Source organism: Neltuma alba, unplaced genomic scaffold (assembly GCF_004799145.2).
Source record: "Neltuma alba isolate B1F8T4 unplaced genomic scaffold, ASM479914v2 tig00001210_pilon, whole genome shotgun sequence".
NCBI lineage: Eukaryota > Viridiplantae > Streptophyta > Magnoliopsida > Fabales > Fabaceae > Neltuma > Neltuma alba.
In genome coordinates, this window is record NW_021632377.1 from 564319 (window position 1) to 588112 (window position 23794).

The 23794-nt window shown below is 34.5% G+C and overlaps 3 protein-coding genes across 6 annotated transcripts; 1 reads left to right on the top strand and 2 right to left on the bottom strand.

The window, feature by feature from the left end:
• Window positions 1-343: 343 nt before the first annotated feature.
• Window positions 344-22750, top strand: LOC114753832 (ABC transporter G family member 5-like). 2 transcript variants are annotated; one of them, XM_028942552.1, is made up of 3 exons: window positions 344-349; window positions 805-811; window positions 20602-22750. In XM_028942552.1, the coding sequence occupies exon 3, from the start codon at window positions 20604-20606 to the stop codon at window positions 22536-22538; it is 1935 nt and encodes a 644-aa protein (XP_028798385.1). In that variant the 5' UTR covers window positions 344-349; window positions 805-811; window positions 20602-20603; the 3' UTR covers window positions 22539-22750. The 2 variants fall into 2 exon arrangements, with proteins under 2 accessions (XP_028798385.1, XP_028798380.1); XM_028942547.1 differs by lacking the exons at window positions 344-349; window positions 805-811 and having other exon boundaries at window positions 20410-22750.
• LOC114753456 (NAC domain-containing protein 104-like) lies at window positions 5208-6004 on the bottom strand. Its single transcript, XM_028942150.1, has 3 exons — window positions 5842-6004; window positions 5496-5749; window positions 5208-5392 (listed from the first exon to the last, which is right to left on the bottom strand). Exons 1-3 carry the CDS (start codon window positions 6002-6004, stop codon window positions 5213-5215), a joined length of 597 nt encoding a protein of 198 aa, XP_028797983.1. The 3' UTR covers window positions 5208-5212.
• On the bottom strand, window positions 7013-12388 carry LOC114753850 (histone deacetylase 14-like). 3 transcript variants are annotated; one of them, XM_028942570.1, is made up of 10 exons: window positions 12240-12388; window positions 11765-12021; window positions 10891-10965; window positions 10590-10691; window positions 10022-10093; window positions 9780-9836; window positions 9064-9315; window positions 8351-8532; window positions 7641-7973; window positions 7013-7446 (listed from the first exon to the last, which is right to left on the bottom strand). In XM_028942570.1, the coding sequence occupies exons 1-9, from the start codon at window positions 12277-12279 to the stop codon at window positions 7673-7675; spliced, it is 1338 nt and encodes a 445-aa protein (XP_028798403.1). In that variant the 5' UTR covers window positions 12280-12388; the 3' UTR covers window positions 7013-7446; window positions 7641-7672. The 3 variants fall into 3 exon arrangements, with proteins under 3 accessions (XP_028798403.1, XP_028798395.1, XP_028798406.1); XM_028942562.1 differs by having other exon boundaries at window positions 7645-7973; window positions 12240-12387; XM_028942573.1 differs by lacking the exon at window positions 10022-10093 and having other exon boundaries at window positions 7645-7973; window positions 12240-12385.
• Window positions 22751-23794: the final 1044 nt, after the last annotated feature.

Consider the following 23794-nt stretch of genomic DNA (forward strand, 5'->3'; position numbering starts at 1 on the left):
GAGGTTTTGTGTGTGGATGAAAATTGAAAAGAGAAGGAAGAGGGAAGGAGAAGGGAATAAAGGTGGTGGTTGTCCGGTGCAATATTGGAAGGTGAGCTTCGTGCGGCGTATGTTGTACAGAAAAATGGTCTATTTTAAGGAACGCCCTGATTGGGATGGTGGGAGAGGAAATGTTTTCTGGTGAATTTGGCGGGAAATCAGACGAGGGAGAGGGGAAGAGAAATATCAGTGGGAGGCATTCTATAATTACCTATGTGATGGAAGGCAGATCTTTTGTTTTGCTACTTTGGGGCGACCTTATGAATCCGCAGACATTTCAAATGGGTAAAGCCAAGAATCGTGATTCTTCGTGCATGACAGATATTGTGTAACAAGATTTTTTTTTTGGCCTTTTTTAATATTTCATTTTTCACATACAGATTTCAAGTGAATGCCAATTAATAATTTAGGAAAATTAATCCTTTTACCATATTTTGAATAAAGTCTTTAATTAATTGTAAACATTCTCTTTCTTTATTGTTGGATCGAAATTTCAATTCAATCGTAGCTTTGCTTTTGGAAACTGGAACCCATATACTCTGCGTCCCCTGCTCATCCGATCTATGACCCCAAATGCAGTGTTTGGGGATCATTTATACAGGGAGTAACAGTATCAATAGAGCAATTGAGCAAAGTTGAATATTGAAGAGAGAAAAATATATACAAGAACCGTTTGGATTGGCAGTAAAAAAAAATATTTTTAATTTAATTTTTAAAAAGTTAGATTTGATAAAAGTTAGATTGAGTAATATGGTTTATATTTAGATTGATTGTTGTAAAAAAAATCAGTTTGTAAAAATAGAGTTGTTTGGATTATTATTAGAAAAGTAAATTTAATTATAAAATGATAAAAAAATATGAATTTTATTAAATAATATATATAATTTATTCCCTCTCATATGCTATACTTTCTAGTAACATTTTTCATGCATTTTCTATTATTCTTTTTCTAATTTATTACTATAAGACACACTCATCTTGTCCTATATATAAAGGTGAAACTCAATTCTTTTTTAACTTCTTTCTCTACCTATTAACACTTTTCACCAGCTCTATTTTTTTTTTTTCCTTTTTACCATTGAAAAGTCATAAGTAGCAAATTTTTGCTTATGACTTATTGCAATTTTTGATGTAAGAGCACAATGCCCTTCTCGCTAATACAAGTAATCAAGTTTCATCAATAGCATGGTTTGTCTTTTGCAGCACACGATTACCCACAAACGGGCCGATGGGTTTTAAATTAAAAATTGAGGAAAAGCATAAATGGCCCCAGTAATTGTTTTCTTCCTTTTTTGTTTGGTCCCTCCAAATAAATTTTTCCTCCCTTTGCAAATTTTAAACAAAGCTATTAATCTGTGGTTCAAAAAAACAGAGCCTATTATGTAAATTCCTAGATCTGTCACTGGTCAGCTGTCTCTCTGCAAATATAATAATATAATGCATGTATACTCCTTCTGATTTATAATATAAGTGACTTTAACTAATTCATTAGAATCAAAAAAATTATAGTTAACTCATTAAATTTTTTATTTGATCAAGGATTTCTCTTGTAGAGACTTAGGGCATAAAGAATTTATGCCTCTCCCAACAAGTGCGCTTTTCATACCACTTACTATTTCAACTAACAACTTATTAGTAGTTAACTCATTAAATTTATCTCAAATTAAATTTTTTTTTTTTACTCATTATTAAATGAGGTTGTGAAGGAGAAAGAAAAATATAAGGAAAAAAAAGGAAAGCAGGAAGTGGTCGTAAACAAGCAAAAAGGCATTGATGCAAGCTCAGAAAGACAATGCATTCATTGCCTGACTTTACCAGTATCATCTTCATTAGAAAACCACTGATTCGTGAATTCTTGCAGTATATATGGCACAGTACAGATACCCCTGGTTTCTCATACTGCATGTAATCAGAATCATCAAGACATGGACATAAAAGGAACCCAAGTCTAGGCAACTAATTCGGAATTTTGATCAATTTTGAGGACTTGAGATTACAGAAGAATATGGAGCACTACGTTATTCCATTTGAATGAAGATGATAAAATCATTTTACAAAGATCTCAGGAGCATAACCATCATGTTTCCACAGAATCTTTTACCTACCACGTGTCCAGTTCAAATGATGAAATGATGCGGCATGGAGAATTTAAACAACATCCCCGAACTGATCATTTCCCCTGATTTCCCTGATCATTAATTCATTATCTAGTAACTAGTAAAGCATTGACTTTAGAGAAATCACTATTTGAGAAATAAGATATCTATAAAACTTGAGAAAACAATAGCTCATCCTGGTTTGTCGGTCCTATTCGGCATTCTTATCCCATGATTATCACTATTTATTTTCATGGGGCATCTTCTCTCCAACTGCTGCCCTCCAAAACCAAATAGAAATGTAAAAGAGTAGGTCCATTATCTTAATTGCAATCATGTCATCACATAACTGCCACTTATCTTTTGACCTAATATACCAAAGATCGGCCCATGAATGTGACAAGGTTGAAATTTTAGTTAATGTCCAAAATTGCCTGTGTGGCTGTGTTCTCTGAACAAGGATTTGTTTGCACCCGCTTATTTCATAAAAATAAGCTCAAATTAGAGATATGAACCACACTTTCGGTCCCGTTTGGAATTTCAGCCTCCATCAAGGACAAGCTACCACCGAACGACATCCAAAAATACCTGATACTCTAGAACTCATTTTGTAATATAATGAGTATTATATTTAGAAAAGTAGGTCCTAAATAATAGGACTGAGGAGTACTAAAATTTAAAACTCAAGTAAACTTTTTTTACTGACCTTACAAGAGTAGCCATCCATCTTATTTTAGTGTTCTGTTAGATTATGTACAGTTTTGCAATTCTGAATTGACCACCCACTAACCCTTGAATCCCTCCACCGACCGGTTCGCTTTTCAGTTTTCATACCTGGGCAGAAAGACCCAAATGCTTCGCTTCGGCCTTCATACCTCATTAATATCCCTTCAAAAATCCAAATTCCTTTACAGAAACACTTGTTTGGGTGATAATGCCAAACGCATTTCCGTTAGGCCACTTCTCAACCATTCCTATTAGCCGAGTGATCAAAGGATGCTCCCAGTATCATAATCATTCATTCTAAGCACGTCCAACCCCTTATATAGCTTCTGATAACGGAAACCCTAAATGTGCTTGGATCGTACGAAGTGATTTGTACTCCAACAATGTGCCCGATATGGTTACCAATCCGAAAAAACCACATGGGCGAGTTTGCTGGATGAGAGCATCTGAAACGCTAATTTCATTAACTCCATTACTATTGCAAACGAAGAAATTGCCTCAAAACATTCGTGCTAAACACGGTTTTGGGACAGAGTGCGTTTGCTTAACTGACAAAAACCCTAAATATTGCTCAAAGTAGGTACCACTCGCTAATAAAATTACTACTAAGAGTGACGAACAGAGATGTGCCAGTGATAAAAGGGCCTAAAATATCACGAGATATCAAAATCAGGCGAGTGACACTGGCGAATTGGATATCGCAAGTTTGTGAATATTATTGACTGGACCGTAACTTCAACGTCGATGTCCAATCAAGAAGCTGAACTTGCTTTATATAGTTTCCTCCTCCTAAAATCTCAACGAGAATTGAATCCAAAAACGTTTGTCTTTTGGTCCAAGTTCATCAGAGATTCGACTAAGTTAATGTTGGCTGCCGAATCTCTCATGGGTTAAAAACAAACGTTTCGAAACGTTCAATGCAACACAATTTCAGAGACAGAGAAGCACAGAAAGGCAGGAAAAAGAAGTCGGCCATGTTCAGTCCATGCGGAGTTCAGACATTTATAGAGAGATCGGAATTAGGGTTGTTGACAGAGTGGGCTTATTTTGGGCCTGGGCTTAAATCAGTTGTGGCCTGTTAAGGCCCATATTAACCTCATTCATCTTAGCCGAAAAACTAAACCACTAAGAATTATTCGTATTGATTATTTTGATTTTTAATACTATAGTCTATAAATGCCATATTGACTCAATTAAGTTATATCATTTATTTGTGTATCATATTAGCTGAAATTATATGAGTTGAGCTCTAATCTCATTTAACAAAGGATAAAATTCAGATAATTAGTTTTAGAATATATGTATTTTTCATACTTAATTTATCTTGCAACTATATTTTGAAATCTTTTTACAAGTTCAAAATTCACTCCCACTTGTCTAATTTTAGTGAAAACAATAATAAATTCTTATGTAAATTTTATATAACACATTATTGTATATAAAATGATTGCGGCATATTTAGGTATGGTATATCAGTCCAAACAGGTTGGCAAAAAGAAAAAAAATCAGTCCAAACAGAAAAAGAAGATACGGTATAATTTTTGTCCTTATAGTGTCGTGTGAACCAAACATATGATCCTCTGCTAGTTTTTAATCGATTGTTTTTCGAATAATAAAAGTTTTACCTTTTATAAGGCACCATCATACTAGCTAAGAAATATAATAATAAATAGGCAAAAGTATGTTTTTAATCATTTAATTTTATACAAAGTCTCAATTTAATCTCTTAATACTCCTCCGGTTTTAAATATAAGATCTATTTTATATTATATTTGTAATGTAATTTTACATTATAAAATAAATCGTATATTTAAAATCAAAAAAACATATTTTTAGTCATTTAATCCTAAAACTGTTCAAACAAATGTGCCAAAGACGGGAGGTGGTACTCTATTATCAATAGGAGCATGCCTGCCTTTAGCTTGTAGTTTATCTCTTGCTTTGCCCCTTATGCCTTCAGGCTTCAGCAGCCTGGATGAGGGAGGACTCAGACATACGCCCACATCTATGTCAACAACAAAAAATAATGATATTTAAATTTTGAGTATTGATAAAACATTTTCAGATATTTATATATTAAGTTTAATTTTTAAAACAATTATGACTGCTACATAAAATCATCATTTAAGACTAACGATTTTAGGATTAAAGAATAAAAATATGCCTTTTAAAATTAAGGGATCAAATTAAAACATTGTATAAAAATAAAAAACTAAATATATATATTTTTTTCCTAATAAAAAAAGATTTGACATTTGCAAAGCTAACATGCAAGGTACAGAAGGTTGAAGAGACAATAGCAACAAAGAATGTAATTAACTAGGTGTTGTACATGTAATTTAGCTTTGAAACTAGTTAGGGAAGCTAATTTCTTCTTCTTCTTCTTCTTCATCATCCAACGTCGACATATACATTTCATCCATCCATGAAAGCTCTGTACTTCCACCTTCATCATCATCATCATCATCATCATCTTCAGAATCCATCTTCTTTTCATAGACTCGGCACAGCACCCATTTACTTTTATGATCCTTTATCAGATTCAATAAACAGAACATGAGAGTCCCTCAATTTTCAATCTTTCCATATAAATATATACTGGCTCAACTATATAAAACTAAATAACTAACTTACAGGTTTTGGGCTTCCTTGAATGTTAAACCCAGAAGAGCAAAGATGATACTCTTGCATGGCCCAACTGGTTTCAGTACCATGGGGAGCTTCTCCACTTTTGAACACTAAATACTTCTTGATCCCAACTTTCTTGCCTTCAGCTGAAACTACTGATTCAGTCACACCTATTTCCTTCCAATACCCACTTTCTGTCACTCTTCTCTTCTTATACTTGCAGAAAAAATAGAATTGGTTTCCACAAGAAAACGCCTTTCCTGATACAAACAAACACATACATGCACGAGGTTTAACGAAGAATCACAACTGTTATTTCAGACAGACATGAAAAACAAACACACACACATACCGCTGAGTTGGAAAGGGTGAAAGAGAGAGAGATCAAAGTCAGGGATGATATTGGGATGGCAGGGTAGAAGGAAAGCCTTGGGATAAAGAAAGTGAAGGATTAGCTCTTCATCTGTTGGAGAGAAGACAAAGCCAGGTGGAAGATTCACCCTTTCACTTCCCATAATAAATTTTATATTTTGACACATCACTCTAGCTTGGTAATATATATAGAGAGAAATATATATATATATATATATATATATATATATATATAGGTGAAGGGAAGGAGTGAGAAAGCTTCTGGTTGATTGATTATGATTCAAAAGAAAGAAAGCATGAAGTTATCGCAACTTGCTGTAAAAAGGCGGCGCTATGGGGACTATCCATCATGAGAAAGTAGGGTCCTGAAACCTAACAAAACCAGCTTCTGTAATTTACATTTTAAGTCAGAATAGATTAAAAAAAAATGTTTTTGCCAGGAATAGATTAAAAAATTTACATTTAGTTCTTAAAAGTTTTTTTTTTTTTTTAATCATTTCTTGTCTTACAGGCAAGCATAATCCATGATGCACAGTAACGTTAAGCAGCTGTCTCTCCCTTTCAAAAGAAAGTGGTTTCCCACCAGATCTGTGGAAGCAATTCATAAGGAAGAAGTAAGAATCAAGTTTAACGCGGTGCTTATCAACATAATCATATACCCTCCCTCCTAATCACTGTTCAGCACACGTATTTTGGTGATTAAAATAATCTTCTTTTTATCACCCAAAACAAAATCATTTTTGCAATTTCTTTTTGCCAGATTCTGTTTTACAATTTTACTCTACCCATGAACCCAAGATACATAAAGGACAAGTCATCCGCGAAGTCAGTCCGGTCAAATTAATTGTGCCAGCGTGGATCCAGAAGGTTCCTTTGACGAAAATGAGTTAATGGATCATTTTTTACGGCCAAGTCTCATACCTGCCAAACTCTTGCAAACAGGCTGTTTTTTTATCCTTTGCTTCCCATGTTTAAAATCTGTAGTTTGTGAGCACTTATAAAATTGGGATAGTCGTGTAACTAAAGTGATCATCATCACCTTTTTTCTTCAATTACCTGCATTTCCACTAAACTTCCTTTTCTTCTATCTGTGGTTCTGTATTCTCTATTGAAACCTTTCTAGTACTATGAAAGATAAAAAGAAACAAAAGTAAAGGGGGAATCTGGTTCCATTACGTAAACAATTGCCAACCATAGTCAACGACTTTATGGTTTAGTATCAGTTTCATAAGACATAATCATGCTTATCTAAAACATAAGTATATGCTTTGTGGATTGTAACATCGTGAAGTTCTCGTTAGGTCACCTGTGGTCGGCACCAAGTTGATCCTGCCACACGTTTTAAACTGTTTTTAGCCCTTACAATTATGGCATTTGAAACTTATCTTCTGCCTCAGAAGTCCAATAGTAATCATACATTGAAGCATACTGTGAAAGCATCTTTTCAATGTGACAACTTTGTCTTATTGTTACAAAGCTTTTACATTAAGACTCTCGTTGCTTTCGTACCAGGCACCTCCTTAGGCTGTCTTCCACAACGATTAAAGACCCCACTGCATGATATCTTTCCATTCTGTTTATTTACCTGCACGTTAGGAATTGCACGATTTTCTTGTGAGACCTAAGAGAGATTAAAAAGAAGTTACTGATAAGGAAGATATCAAAATGACATGATTCTTTTTTGGAAGCTATTATTTTCAATGGGTAGTATTTGTGAAGTGGGACCAAGCACACGCATCAATGCATCAAGTCATTGAGAGGTAGAAAAGGAAAAATTACGTGCAAGGTAGATCTGGTTTTCACTTGGAACGTCACAGGGAATGTATGGCCTTTATCCTATCGATTGCCTGCTTAACCCTTCTTGATGGCTCTTCATACAGGATGTTTGGATCATCAAACTCGGATGCCAAACTCCGATCACCGAGAAGAGCACGGAATGAGTCTGCCACTGAATGTGAAAGGGATTTGAGATTATACCCTCCCTCCAAGAAAAACACGCACCTGCCTCCACATAATTCTTTTGCTAATTGTTTTATATTGGACGCAAGCATGTAGTATGTTCCTGTTGTGTACTGTAAATTGGCTAGTGGATCCAAAACATGAGCATCATACCTAATAAACGAAATCAAAAGGAATTCCAAATCAGACTCTGTCAGCAACAACAAATAATACGAGGGAGTTTATTGCTTTCCGGAGCTAATTCAAATTTTATGGTTAGATTCAGTTCGCCTTTATCTTTAATAGTTTTTTTGTCAGAATAGCAACATTCTTTAATTTTTGGTGTAGATATTGTATTATCATAACAGCATAATCATGGGGACTATATCATTAATGTAGGAACGATAGCATTAGTAAGCCATTATAGTAAGGCTCCAAGTTTGTGTATATATTGATTTGCTCAGATGAATAAAATAAGCTTTCCAATCTCACTTAGCATCATTTTTTATCCTATCTTTGCTTTGATAACAATGGTTTTATAGAAGACTCACCCAGCAGAAACAAGAATAATGTCTGGCTTAAATCTTTGAGCAGAAGGCACAATGACTTCATCAAACACAGTTCTCATAGTCGTATCACCTGATCCTCCTGGTAGAGGCAGGTTTAATGTGGTTCCTTCTCCATCCCCAGCTCCAACCTCATCAAACTTACCAGTGCCAGGGTAGGTTCCATCCTGAGTCATAAAAATGATCAAATATAGCCATAGAATTTTTTATTTTGGTTGAACAAATACAGCCATAGATTAAGAGCTTTCCAATATGCAAAAAATCACTTAATTTAAGCTTATAATGAGTGCTAAACATATATATATTTTTAAAAAAATAAAATAAAATAAAAGCAGCACATCTATTTCTACCCTATTAAGTAGGCCTGCAGGGAAGCTTCAGAAAAGTAGTTACCATATCTAACCCGTGTTGGACACTCATTTTAGACATGGTGAGACACCATACGACACTTGAAACTACATATGGACTCTTCCGGTTTCATCATGTCCCTATGTCCAGCATAATGACATGTCTCGTCAATGTCCCATAAACCCAGAACTGACATTATGCAACTAATGATAACTCTGAGTGACATGGACTCTAAAACTCAACAGCTATAAATAAAATCATGGAAAGAAAAGCCAAGTTTTCATAAGAACCTTGGGAATCAATAAAGCACAGGAATTATATTTAGAAATCTGAACCAACTTTTGTCTTACTTGGTGAGCAGAGAGGAAAAATATATCTGGATCTTCATAGAAAGCATCATTTGTCCCATTCCCATGGTGGACGTCAAAATCAATTATAAACACACGCTTTAGTCCATGTACACGTTGAGCATAACGAGCAGCAATGGCCACATTTCCAAAAACACAGAAGCCCATAGGCCCTTGTGGAACAGCATGATGTCCAGGCGGTCTTATCAAAGCAAAACCAGTGGGTGGATCTTGGCTGTCCTTTGAAGCCGCGACCTGAATATGAAAATAAACATTAAAACTTATTATCCAGCGTGTTTAGAATGTATGGAAGAAACCTTCACAGAGGTTGGTTCCATAATTTGTGAAACTTGTAGCTCCCTCCCCCTTCTCGCTTAGAAGAAAGATACATAGATCAAACTATGCATCTATGGGATCAAAATCAGCCTAAGAACATCCTAGCAAAAATTAATTATAGACAGAGGAACTACAAGGTCGAGAAAAGAAAATATGTTACGCTTAATTTGAAATCAACTTGACAGCATGTTTGGAACAGTCTAAATTGAATGGTGGCATTATGTTCTGTTGGAATCAACATTTAATGTAAATGGATATAAGTTCAAACTTTCCCATTAAACACGAATCTATATATCCAATGATCCACCCACAGACCCACTTACCCCTCCCCAAAACACACACAGATTATTACTAATAGATGGTCAGCCAGGTGGAGACGTCACCACTGAGTCAACTAAGGCTAATCCTGCCCCCGCAGCAACTAATGACTCCTGGAATGTCTGCATTATTAGCACCACCATCAGAGAACAAGCGGTTGAACACATCACAGTACTCCATGCAGGACAGATGTGTCTTCTACTACAACAACATATAATGTTTGAATAGAATGATGTTCCGCAAATATATAAGCTTGGAAAACAGGGGGGGGGGGGAAACAAAAAAAAGAACAACTTCAAAGTGTTACAGTGGATGTAGCATATGTTGGTCCAGAGCCATCAATGAAAATAAGTCCTTTCTCTGAAGCTTCATCCATAGCCTATAAACATTCAGATGGGAGAACTATAAAAGTTTAGAAGTATAATTTTCTATTTAATTTAAAGTCACATAAAATACAAAAGGTAAATGCTTGAGGAGCATAACTTTATTAATAGCACAAAGGGACTGTACCAGAACGTGAAAAATAGGTCATAGAGAACTGACTGAAATAAAGATATTAATAATTTATCTGTTGCTGGGTAGCCAATTAGGTAGTAAAATTTATCCATAATTTTTGTTTTTATATCATTTTACAATTGAACCAGAAGAAAATATGCATAAAATGAAGTTAATGAATAGATAACCATGTGCAAGACATAAACTCATCCCACAAAAGATGATGTTCAGTATCACACATTCACCGATAACAGAAGGCATGGGCATTTTCAGAGATATCAGCAATTTAGCATACTAATTTTCTAGGCACAGCCTAAAAGAATTTATTAACAGGGATGTTTGAAGTGAAGGAGAACTACTTGAAAAAGATAAAAGCCTACCTTCTCAAGGCCAGATACATAGGCTCTTGCATGAACACTTGCAATGTCATCTACTGAGGCAGGCTCAAAGTTTTGAAGTTCAATGATCTCAGAGCCCCGGAACTGATTACATTAAACAAGTGGTTGCACAAATGAGCGAACTTTTATCTTATACCATAAGATGCCACTGTACGAGTACGACTAATCATAACACTGTTTTTGCATTACAACCTGGTTAAGGAGATATAGCAAAGACCAATATAGATGAAAATAAAGCATTCTTGTAAATAAAGGATTGATTGCAGGGTTCATTTCTTAGCACCTTTGAAGTGAGTTTCATATCTTCAAGAGCATTCACAATTGCAGGAACCCTTAAATGTGATTCTGGATGAGATTCCTGCAAGAAATGGGCTACAGTCAAACTAGTGTGATGGGATGAAACATTGAAGCAACATAAAGAAATGAGAAAGGAGAAAAGATCCATTCTGTTGCGCCTAAGAGCATAAAGTCTCCATCAAAGTCTATAACTCAAAAAAAAAAAAAAAGGGCAAAAGAACAGCAAAATGGTCGCTTCTTTCATAATTTTATTTTGAAATATATGAGTAGCAAGAATCTAATTGTGTCCCATCAATAGATATATAATAACAATAAAATACAACGAGCATAACTAAGGCATACCTATTCCCATCTATAGTTTTCTCTTAGGTGCTAGTTGATAATTCATCACTAAGGCAGCCATAATTGCATATATACTATATAGAGATGAGAAAGGCACTAAGGAAAAATTAAAGACACAATCTACATATTTTCAACAAATTACTTCTTCCGTCCGATTCTATCAGTCCTCTTCATCTTGTGCCAGTCGTGTTTAGCCAGCACAAAATTATTAACTAAATATTAGAGGAAGTTAGTTTGTTATGATTATTTAACTATGTCAACTGCCTACTTAATCATAAAAGTAACAAAAAGGTAATTGGGGAAGGGACTGGTGCAGATAAAATAATACAGTTTCTGTGAAGATGGCTCAAAGCCACCGGTTTCTTTCACTGAATATCACCAATTCATGCCATGAATTTGAATCGATTACAATCAGCCAATAAACTTATCGCAGAACTACAAATTTGTGAGATATTTAGCTACCATGCCATGATTATGAAAAAAAATGGTGAAACAATGAAGGAATTAGCAAAATATACCTGGTTGTGGCCCATGGCTGGAGCAACGGAATATATCAATCGCGCATCATTTAGCTGCTCTTTAGAAGGTATGAAGGAACCACTCCTAATTGCAGCTGAACAGGATATGGGTACTCCAATGCACTTTGATATAAATTTCTTGTTACCCTTCTGATTCTTATGAAAGAACCTACTTACAAAAAATCTACTATCCAAATTACATCCGTTATAAGCCTTCCACTTGCTTAGTTGATGACCCACCAGAAAAAACACACTACCTGAAATAAGCACGATTCTTAATGGTACCAACCTATCAACACTAATTCAAACGAAAACTCATTAAGAATCAGATAACTCTAGTGATGTATCATAATTAACTTATCAGGATCACTTCATTTTGAGTCCGAGTTCATCTAAGGAAAGGAAGCTATAAGCTAATTAGCTTGTTACCTAATACCTTAATCAGAATCGAATTACGAGGAGAGCGATGCATTACCAGAGGAACAAGGGGAGCGAGGGACAGTGTGGAGCTGCATGGAGATGGAGATGAGTGGCTACTTCACACCCGCCACAGGAACTTGCGGTCGTTAATCGTTGCACTTTCGAATTACCATTATCAGTTATCACACCATAATTTTGGCGCAGCGCGAGATGATCACAATAACCAAACAAAAAGAAGGAGGAGACACATCAATTTGCTACGAATCAATTTATGAATTCGCTCTTATGGTTTTGGGATTATGTTATACTTCCACAATTTATATTTGATTTTGTTTAAATTCAATACCCAAAAAAAAAGTGCATTTAAAAATTTGAGCGTGAAGAAAACATATATTAAAAGATTGTAATAATTAAATTATTTTTAAAAAAATTAAAAGTTATTACCAAATTTTAGGGATTTATTATTAATTTTTCAAATTAATATTTAACTACTTTGAAAAATTACACTAATCATACATTTTCTTAAACTTTAGCATAGTAAATATGCATCTCGTGGCGCCAATGAGGGATCTGCAAGTCTCATATCATTGAACTCATAAAAAAGGATATAGAAAGGGATTCATGTACTATCTCCACTATTTAATACTACCTCCGATTCTAATTATAAGACCCAGTTGACTAATTTGAGGAGATTAAAGAAGTAAGTTAAGTTAGTTATTTGTAATAAATAAGTATTGTCATTCCTAAAATATCATTGCTAATTAAGTGTATTGGCTAAAACTATCATTATTAGAAGGACTATCTTGGGAAAAAATGTATAAATATGAGAGACAAAATGGATTGAGGTCTTATAATTAGGACCAAACTAAAAGTCAAACGGGGTCTTATATTAAGGACCGGAGGTAGTACTCTTCTGATCCTTAATATAAGACTCATTTAACTAAGTTGATTAGATTAAGAAAGTTAGGTAAGTTAGTTAATTATAAGAAATGTGATACGTTTTTCGTAAAACATCATAATCATCTTTCTTAATACCCCTTCTCCTTCTTCTGCTTGATTATGGTTGAGGAAGGATTCATAGGGTAAATTTAGAGAAAATTGAGAAATATGAGAAATGAGTCTTATATTTAGGACCAAAACCAATTTAACAATTGAGTCCTATATTAAAGACCGGAGGAGTATAAGAACTAATTAAGATTGAATTTGGTTTTAAATATAAGATTTTAATTCACTTTTTTTCTTTTTTTTTCCCTTCAAAATATCTATATTGATTGTGTAATTATCTAATACACATTATTGAAGATAATAATTTAGAAACATCGTCACATTTGTAATAAATAACTAGTTTAACTAATTTTCTTAATATTTTCAAATCAGTTATCTCATTTTTGTATCAAGAACCGAAAACAGTAGTTTAATTAACTCAGATACTCAGGGACTATGTAATAAAGTAACCAGTTGATTCATCAGCTTCACAATAAATTTTCTTGTCCATTAGAAGATTAGACAGTGGAGCTTTGAATTTGAGCACTCCAGTGCCAGACAAAACTGTTCAAACTTGTAGCTTGTGTCACCTGCTAAAGTGTTTGTTTCTTTAAAGGAGAAACGGCAAAATAAAAAAAATCATCAAAATAAAAAAAATTGCACACAACACCGGTTTATAAAAATTATTGTCAAAACTCGTATTAATGTTGTCATGGGTTCTTATTTACAATATCTATATTTTGGCAGTCTTTTTTTGCCATTTTCCCTTCTTTAAATGTGGTTAGCTAATTTTGGTTTCTTGATCAACTAGTAGTTTTGATTTGAGTCAAAAACACCCGTTTTTAGATTGCCCAATAGATTTCTGGTTTTATTATCAAAAGGATGCGACATTAGTTTAGCTTAGAGGTTCTGTTGTAGTCTTGCAAACCCAGCGCTTCTAACATACTACGAAATAGATCAATAGGACCAAAAACAATAAAACATAGCCTCTTAACAACTGAATGGAGTTACGTTCAAGAATGATATCTTAAAGAACATGAACGCGCAGCAGAACTAAGAAGAACCTCGAATTGCTTTTAATGTTGCAAGGCCTTAGCTAAATTATCTCTCAAGGTCCTTCCTAAAGGATCAACATGCTTGAAATATAGTTCTTGATATCCAGAATCATGATGACCAAACAAGGCAGCATCTGAGTGCAAAGTATCTCCACTGTCGATTGTTATATTATCTCTGATAATTAATATAAGACTCAGTTAATTAATTTTGAATAATTAAGAAAGTTAATAAAATACTTTAAATTATTCATATTTATTTATTTTTAAACTAATTTTCCTTAAATGATGTATAATCTAATAATCTATATAAGTATTTTAAAGAGATCATGTAATATATGTTCTAATTAAGTAATTTAATAATTTCTTTAGTCAACCAAATCTTATATTAAGGATCTGAGGTAGTATTATATTATGAAGCAAGTAAGATATCATGATACCTGGCAACTTCCTCGTATCTGGTCTCCATATCACCTTGCTAAGGATTCTCCAACTTCCTTTTTACTGGTGGGAGGAAGCTCTCATGGTTAGCAGCCTTGCAGCCCAGTGCTTGTGATTAAAACAGGACTGGGTGTTCAAGATACTATCATGTTTCATAAGGTATTCTTTAATCGCTCCCCATTCTCGCAGTTTTAAAAATCCTGAACATTTCAATAGCTAGAAAAATGGCATGCCTCTGGCCAAACCTGCCATGATATCAACAGATACTGAAATAGGGTTATAACTGAATGAGGAGCTTTTTACAAGGGAATGCCTATTCTGGCTCTGTATTATGCTTGAAGTACATGTCTGGCAACTGAAATCAGCCAATTAAAGGAGAGTTTATATCAAATAATAGAAATATAAGAATTCGTTATGAAAAAGACAAGAAATACTCCTCCGGTCTTTAATATAAGACTTAATTATTGAGTTGATCTTGATCCTAAATATAAGATTTATTTATCATATTTATCAATTTTCTCTAAGTTACCCCTAAGTTACCCCTATTGATACCCCTCTTAATCATAATCAAGTAGGAGAGGGAAGAGGATACTAAAAAGATGATTATGTATTTTAGAAGGAACATGTCAAATTTTTTATAATTAATTAACTTACCTAATTTTTTTAATATAATTAATTAGTTAAATAGGTATTATATTAAAGATCGTAGAAGTACAATAGTTTGAAGACAATACGAGAATCTTTGTCCTTTCAGATACCTCAGTATTCCCGTCAAGAAACAAAAAATTCTGGAATAGCCAGGTGCTTGCAAATGCAGCAGATATTCAAGAGCCATGCTTGTTTTTTAGTTGTCTGTGAACCCCGAAAAGCACTTAAAAAGAGTGTTTCATGTAAATCGAGACAAAACTTATCTCACATGTTTATTTCGTAATCCGTAAAATCTAGTTGTCCTGGCAATTACACTGAGGCCATGATCCTATAACCAATTCTAGAGTGTAACTGCTAGAAAGCTGATTCATTTTTTTGCTATGAAGCCTGTAGTAACTAGAAGAGTCTGCTCAGAGTTCAACAGTTACTAATTTGTGTACCTTAAAAGGTTTTGAGGATCAGTATTTGGCCTTCTTCCAACTCGCATGAACAGAAAGGTTAATCGAGAATTGATTCCGCTGAGCAACAATCAAATGAGTTTGATATTTCATCCCATTGTAGCATCTAACGGCATTTCCGTTTCAAATTTTATTTTTAATTAATTATTAATATTAATTAATAGTTAATTATTAGTCAGAGGAGTTATCTGGTATAAACATGTATTCAAAATTATTAAAAAAAATCATAAGAAAATATCATACAATTGAAAAATAATATATGTTCAAATAAACAGTAACAGTTTGGTTTAAAAAAAAAAAAAGTAACAGTTTATTTTGTTTCTGTAGCTCTACTTTGTTTACTTTTTTTAATTCAACTCATTAAAATATTCTCTCAAACTCATTCCATTTCCCCCACATTAATATTTAATATCCTCATGCATTATACAGGTGTAAAATTTAGTTTATAGTAATTGTTAGTTTTCAATATCTGATAATTATTATAGTAGAAAACTATAATAAATATATGTGACTCAACTTTGGCAAAAGTTGACTAAGATGAGTAATCACTTTTTGATCCTAAGCTTTATCAAAAAAGAATATACTTACTGTTAAGTTAAAAAACAATGATTTATGGTTAGTAAACCATTTTTTCAAATTAACACAAAACAAATAAATTTTGCCAATTTTTTTTCCAATTTTCGGTCCACTTAAGCATGCCCAATTCACACTTCTATGATTGAGACGTATCATACTTTTTTTTTCTTTTTTTTATTTATTTAAGAATGCTTGTCCTCAAATAAGGAAAAGTAAATTGTTTTTCATTTTTATGCTCTGATACCCACTTAAAAAGATATTAATGATGAATGGATGACGGTGTCTAGGTGGTCATGACAAGAGAAAAATGAAGAAGAAGAAGACACTGTAATATATTATCAATTTTCCAATTTTCTTAATCTCTTGGATCTAATGCAAAATTATTTTTAATACTCCTCCGGTCCTTATTATAAGACCCTATTTGACTTTTTATTTGATCCTAATTATAAGACCCCAATCCATTTTGTCTCTTATATTTATGTATTTTTTTCCAAGATAATCCTTCTAATAATGATAGTTTTAGCCAATATACTTAATTAGCAAGGATATTTTAGGAATGACAACACTTATTTATTATAAATAACCAACTTAACTTACTTCCTTAATCTCCTCAAATAAGTCAATTGGGTCTTATAATTAGGACCGGAGGAGTACAATTTATGGATTTTGAAATGCAAATCCCTACCTTTGGCCAAAAAAGAAAACGAGAAATGCAAATCCCTAACCTTTGAACGAATCCTGACGTCTAATTACTGTTTTAATTTTTTTTATACATTAATTACTGTTTTAATGATAATTTTGCTGTCAACGATTTTATAGTATACGATTGACTTTGGCCCAACAACCAAAAAACCAGAAAATAATTTAATCTTGACAAATTGACATAACCGAAAAGCCTCCAAGGAAAAAAAAATTCTCCGTTATATTAATAAATATAATTTTAAATCAATCCCAGTTTAAGTTTTATTACTCTCCTACAAACTACCCATTAAATTAATTAAGGTTAATCAGGGTCAGCAATATCTGGAGTCAGCTGGCTGGGTCTTACATACATATACATATATATATATATATACTCCTCCGGTCCTTAATATAGGACCCAATTGTTAAGTTAGTTTTGATCTTAAATATAAGACCTATTTCTCATATTTATCAATTTTTTCTAAATTACCCCTATGAATACTTCATCAACCATAATCAAATAAGGGAAGGGGGAAGGATATTAAGAAAAATGATTATGATATTTTAGAAAAAACATGTCATATTTCTTATAATTACCTAACTTACCTAACTTTCTTAATCTAATCACATTAGTTAAATAGGTCTTATATTATAGACCAAAGGAGTGTATATATAAGGTTAATATAATTTTTAGTTCCTGAAATTTTAATCGATTTTGGTTTTAGTCTTTTAAATTTCAAACATATGATTTTAGTCCCTATAATTTAGTTCAAGACAGACTAAGTTTCAAGGACTAAAATCACAGGTTTAAAATTTAAGGGACCAAAACTAAAATGGGCTCAAATTTTGAGATCAAAAATTATATTAACCTTATATATATATATTACTAACTAATCTTTTCAATTCAAATTTTCAATCCAAACCAAACCAAGGGGGTTAGTTATATAAAGAAACACCAGAACATTTATGAATCTTGAAGATTTAATAACTTGCTTGGAATGGAATCAAATGGATTGACTTCCTTCTGTCAAATGTCAATGTCCTTTTCCCAAATTCCACATTTCTGAGTTCTGACTCTAATTGAGAGGGGCAAAAAAAATCACAATAACAATGAGTTTCAGCTCAAAATGAGCTAATAACGACATGAATATTACTGGATCATAGATTCATAGCTAATGATTTTACTTCCAGTAGGATCCTACGTCTAGAGTCTAATAAACAATGGCCTTACAGAACCTCCACAGCAATAAACAAGATAGTAATTAGTAATCCCCAAGAAGGCATATTATTCTTTTGTTTGATTTGCCTGCACTATATATCTCTGTGTGTGTGTGTAACTCTACAACTCTTCATTAGATATAAATGGAAACTCAATCAAAACTCTCGATTTCAACTTCAATAATGCAAGGTGATAACTTTGATGCAGCAAAATCATAGAAGCTCTGATCTGGAAGCGCCTTCACTGAGCTCATATGGCAATCAAATATAATTGATTTGTCCAGTTTATGGTACAACATTTATGCTTCACAAAGCTACAACAAAAAAGATGCTTTAGTTGAGAATATTTGTTTGTTTACGGATAGATCAGGTCCCGCTTGGAAGCAATCCGATATCATATTCACAAGTATTACATTAAATTGGGATATAGATAAATAAAAATAACATATTTCTCAGATAATTAGAGATAATAGACTTAGATATTTTTGTTGGCAAAAAATATATTTAGATATTTTATGCCAAATAAAATATCAGGTCCTAATTATAGACCCAATTGACTTATTTGAGGAGATTAAGGAAGTAAGTTAAGTTGGTTATTTATAATAAATAAGTGTTGTTATTCCTAAAATATCCTTGCTAATTAAGTATATTGGCTAAAACTATCATTATTAGAAGGATTATCTTGGAAAAAAATACATAAATATAAGAAATATTGGCTTATAATTAGGACCAAATAAAAGTCAAATTGGGTCTTATAATAGGACCAAGAGTATCAGAATAGAAACAGATATCAACCTTTACTACAGGAACACACAGAATATCAAAACAGAACTAAACTAAGCTTCCTATATAAAACAAAACACTGCTGAAAAATCAGTATTTTACATTGAGGGGGGTGGACGGGTGGGAAGTTCAATAATTGAATGATGCAATGAAACAGGAGAGAGAAAGGTTCACGGGCATGGCTAAGAGGAATTGGTTATTACATTCCTGTCTTTCTTTCTTGTCTTTTTTATTCATAATCTTAATAGTAAATATGGGATTATGAGTTGTTCATAGGTGGGCCAAGGTGGCAAGCGAGAGGTCCTAAATCACCACAGAAATAGAGTTCACGGGTGTTTCCTCTATGACACTGAATCACATTATTCAATAACTTAAAGGTTAAATCTTTGGTTAGTAATACCAATAAATTCTACATTAGTCATCATTTCTCATATGGACCTTCTCTTCCTAATGTGATCTTTACTTTCTAACAAAAATAAATTCTACATAACCGTCATAAACCTTTTTCATAAATAGTAAGATAATGAGGGATTAAATTGATGTTCTTGTGCTAACAAGAGTTGGTCAGTTGGTAGGAGTCGACTCATAACCCATAAGGTCTGAGTTCGATCCCGCTGCATATGAGGACCTTGTTGGTGGGCGATCTGTAAGTACCTCTGTAAGCGCTCTTTGAGGCATGCCCTGGCCCTGGTGAGCTCACCCAAACTCTTAAGTTTATCAAAAAAAAAAAATTGATGTTCTTGTCAGATTTTATTGGTTTTGCAGCATCATGAAATTCTAGCCACAAACTTGAGGTCCCCAAGGGGCCACCACTTCGTTAATTCGCAATCCCTAGTTTCCTTGCATGTCACTCCAAAATGCTACGGGACTGTACTTAGGATTTTACAGTAAATTTCTGGCAACTAGTATTTATTTAGTATTGGTACCTGTAGGTTAGGAGCAATAGCTGAGAGCTTCAGACACTATTTTCTCTCAGCGAATTTCCTGTATTACCTCCGACCTAAAAAAGAAAAGAACATTAATCTAATCAAGATTCAGGAAAGAAGACAGATTTAGAGAATGGAGATGAAGGGAAAAAGAGTTTTAGTTTTGCACAAAGGACAAGTAACTGTAACTTTAAAATAAGAATCCCTCAAGCACGTTGAAGGGCCACTCTGCAACCCGTGTCAGTAAGTAGTTTCTCCAAAACCATTAACAACACATCCGTGTTACATTTGCTTTTGGCTCCAAAGATATATGTATTGATTATTGAATAGCTGTCCATTTAAAAGAGGGAGAGAAACCAAGAATAGACACGTGAAAGGTGAAATGTATTTTTTTTTTTGAAAAAAAAGTAATGAAATATTGTATTTTTCTAATTTCTATGTCGAATTATATCATGTTAGAGTAACAGCAAGAACTAGTGCACGTGAACCATGGATACAAGTTCGAGGACTTTAGTGTCATTGCAAGGAAATTCCTTCTTACCACTCATTGTTGCAGTCTGTAGCTGAGGCAGAACCCTTTCGGATTAAATAAGAGAAGCAAAACCAAATGGGATCGGAAAACAAAGCGAGTAGAAGAAAAGACATTGAAGCAATGAAGAATCAAGGGTGTGAGGTTGAAGCGATAGGCATCAACTACAAGATCCGCACACAGAAAACAGAGCATCCTCTCAAAATCTTCAGCAAATTTCCAAAACAAATCGACCAAGAAAAAGAGCAGGAACCAGAAGAAGAAGAAGAAGCAAAACTTGAACAAGCATGCAGTGGGGGAGCGAGGCATGTCCTCAAGGATGTGAGCTGCCGAGCCATGCCGCAAGAAATTCTCGCCGTTGTTGGGCCAAGTGGAGCTGGAAAATCATCCCTGCTTGAGATTCTTGCTGGTAAAGTTTCCCCACAAAGTGGGTCCATCTTGGTTAACCAGAAACCTGTAGATAATGCTCTGTTCAGTAAGACTTCAGGGTATGTTACCCAAAATGATCTTCTGTTTCCCTTACTTACGGTTGAAGAAACCTTGATGTTTAGTGCAAAGCTAAGGCTAAAGCTTCCTCAAGATCAACTCTGCTGCAGAGTCAAGTCACTGATTCAGGAGCTAGGACTCAGCCACGTTGCTAAGACTCGAATTGGAGATAACAGGGCCCGTGGGATATCAGGTGGGGAAAAACGCCGAGTTTCAATTGGAGTTGAAGTTATACACGATCCCAAAGTGGTGATTCTTGACGAACCAACTTCTGGGCTTGACAGTACATCTGCTCTGCAGATCATTGAAATGCTAAAGGTCATGGCTGATTCGAGGGGCCGAACTATAATCCTAAGCATCCATCAACCTGGGTTCAGAATTGTAAAATTGCTCAATTCTATATTATTGTTAGCCAATGGCTCCGTGTTACACCATGGACCTGCGGATTTGCTGGGTGTCAATCTAAGATTAATGGGTTTAGAGCTTCCTCTTCATGTTAATGTTGTTGAATTTGCCATTGAGTCCATTGAATCCATTGAGAAACAGCAAAAGTGTCAGCGATTTCAATTACAAACTCCTCCAATATTACCAGCAACGATGCAGCAAAAGAAAGGTGATGTTCAAGGTGAGAGTAGAAGTGGTAAGTTTACTCTGCAGCAGCTCTTTCAACAATCAAAGGTAATTGATGAAGAAATAATCAACTCTGGAATGGATTTCACCTGTGATTTTGCAAATTCTAGATTGAAAGAAACTATGATTCTCAGCCACAGGTTCTTCAAAAACATCTTCCGCACAAAGGAGCTCTTTGCATGTAGGACGATCCAGATGCTGATTTCCGGACTCGTTTTGGGCTCCATCTTTTGTAATATCAAGGATGGCCTAGAGGGTGCTCAAGAAAGGGTAGGTTTATTTGCATTCATATTATCATTCTTATTATCAACGACCGTAGAAGCTCTGCCAATATTCCTGCAAGAAAGGGAGATTCTAATGAAGGAGACCTCTTGTGGAAGCTACAGAGTATCATCCTATGCAATTGCGAATGGCCTAGTTTACTTGCCATTCCTACTCATCCTAGCCATTTTATTCACGGTACCCTTATACTGGCTTGTTGGGCTTAACAGGAATTTCACAGCTTTTATGCACTTCCTGTGGCTCATTTGGTTAGTTCTTTACACGGCAAACTCAGTTGTGGTGTGTTTCAGTGCTCTGGTGCCTAATTTTATTGTGGGAAACTCAGTGATCGCTGGAGTCATTGGGTCATTCTTCTTGTTCTCTGGTTACTTCATATCAAAACAAGAAATTCCGAAATACTGGATTTTCATGCATTATATATCATTGTTTAAGTATCCCTTTGAAGGGCTTCTGATTAACGAGTTCTCCAACTCAGGTAAGTGCTTAGAGTACATGTTTGGGGCGTGTGTGATGACTGGCGAAGATGTGCTTAAAGAGGAAGGGTATGGGGGCGAAAGGAGTAAATGGAAGAATGTTGCGGTCATGTTGTGCTTCATCCTGTTTTACAGGCTGGTTTCCTATATAATTCTTAGATATAGATGCTCGCAGAGGACGTCCTAAGGAGTCATCGTATGAGGACTGTGGCTTACTACAACACCCTGCCACTCTCTTGCGGGTTCACATGTCTTGGATTTTTCTGCATATAGAAATCAAAGAAGATGTGTCACATCAACACAAATATATAAACTATTACAGGTTTGGTCAGTACCAGCAAATTGTACTAACTTGATATATGTTGGTTTCTGTTTTTTTAATGAATACTTAATTCACATAATCGTCTCTCTCTTCTCCATCTAGATTCCTCCAATGCTCACATTTTTCTTTTTGCATACATGTCCTCGCCTAATATCTAATCCATCAGTTTTGTCTCAACAAATAATGAAATAGGGTCACAATTGAAGGAAGAGCTTTTTGAGACAAAGACGACAGCCGAAGCTTGGGCTTTTTACCAGGTTATCGGGTAAGCTTAATCTCAATTCAGCCTTTGTATTATGCTTACGTATGATAAAAATGCAACGATTTGTCATTTGAGTACAATGTGAGAATCATTGTCTTCTCAGATGCCTCAGTATTCCATTTAAGAGGGGGAAGTAAGATTCCCTGAACAGCCAAGTGCTTACGTATGTTCGGATGTGTAAGAGTGATGCTTGTTTTTAACTAGTTGTCCTGGCCATCAGACTGAGGCCAGGATCATATCACCAAATCAAGTGTGTAACTGCAGGAAAGCCGGTTCTTCTTGGGTTCAACATCTACCGATTTGTGTACCTCGAAAAGCTTCGAGGACCAGTAATTCATTATTAATGTCCGGTCTACTTCCATTACAGCATATAGTGGCATTTCCGTTTCACATTACAAGATTAGTTCAAAATCACTTTCCTCCCCAGTGGAATTGTCATTATCAATTTCTGGCACATAGCCAGCTCCCTTCATCTGTTCCAAGAGAATTTTAATACTGAATATATGCCCTTTTCCCAAGGATGTATCTTATCTTTTGCCATGAAAACATGCACATGACCGTGAATTTCAATCCAACTACAACCAGGCTGATTAATTACTCCTTGTTATCTCATCGGTTTCCGGACTCTCACAACATCTCTCTCTACCAAGCTCAGCATACATACTGAAAGCACAACAAAATGCGTTATCCAACACAAGGTCCTCCCTAAAGTTATCACATTTAATCAAACGAGCATGAATTTGCAAACCTTCCTTAATAGCCGACAAGCTTGCACAAGCACTGACTCCACTGGCTAGAGTAATCTCATTTGGTCCAATCCCATTGTTCGTCATCCTTACAAAAACCAGAAGGGCTTGAC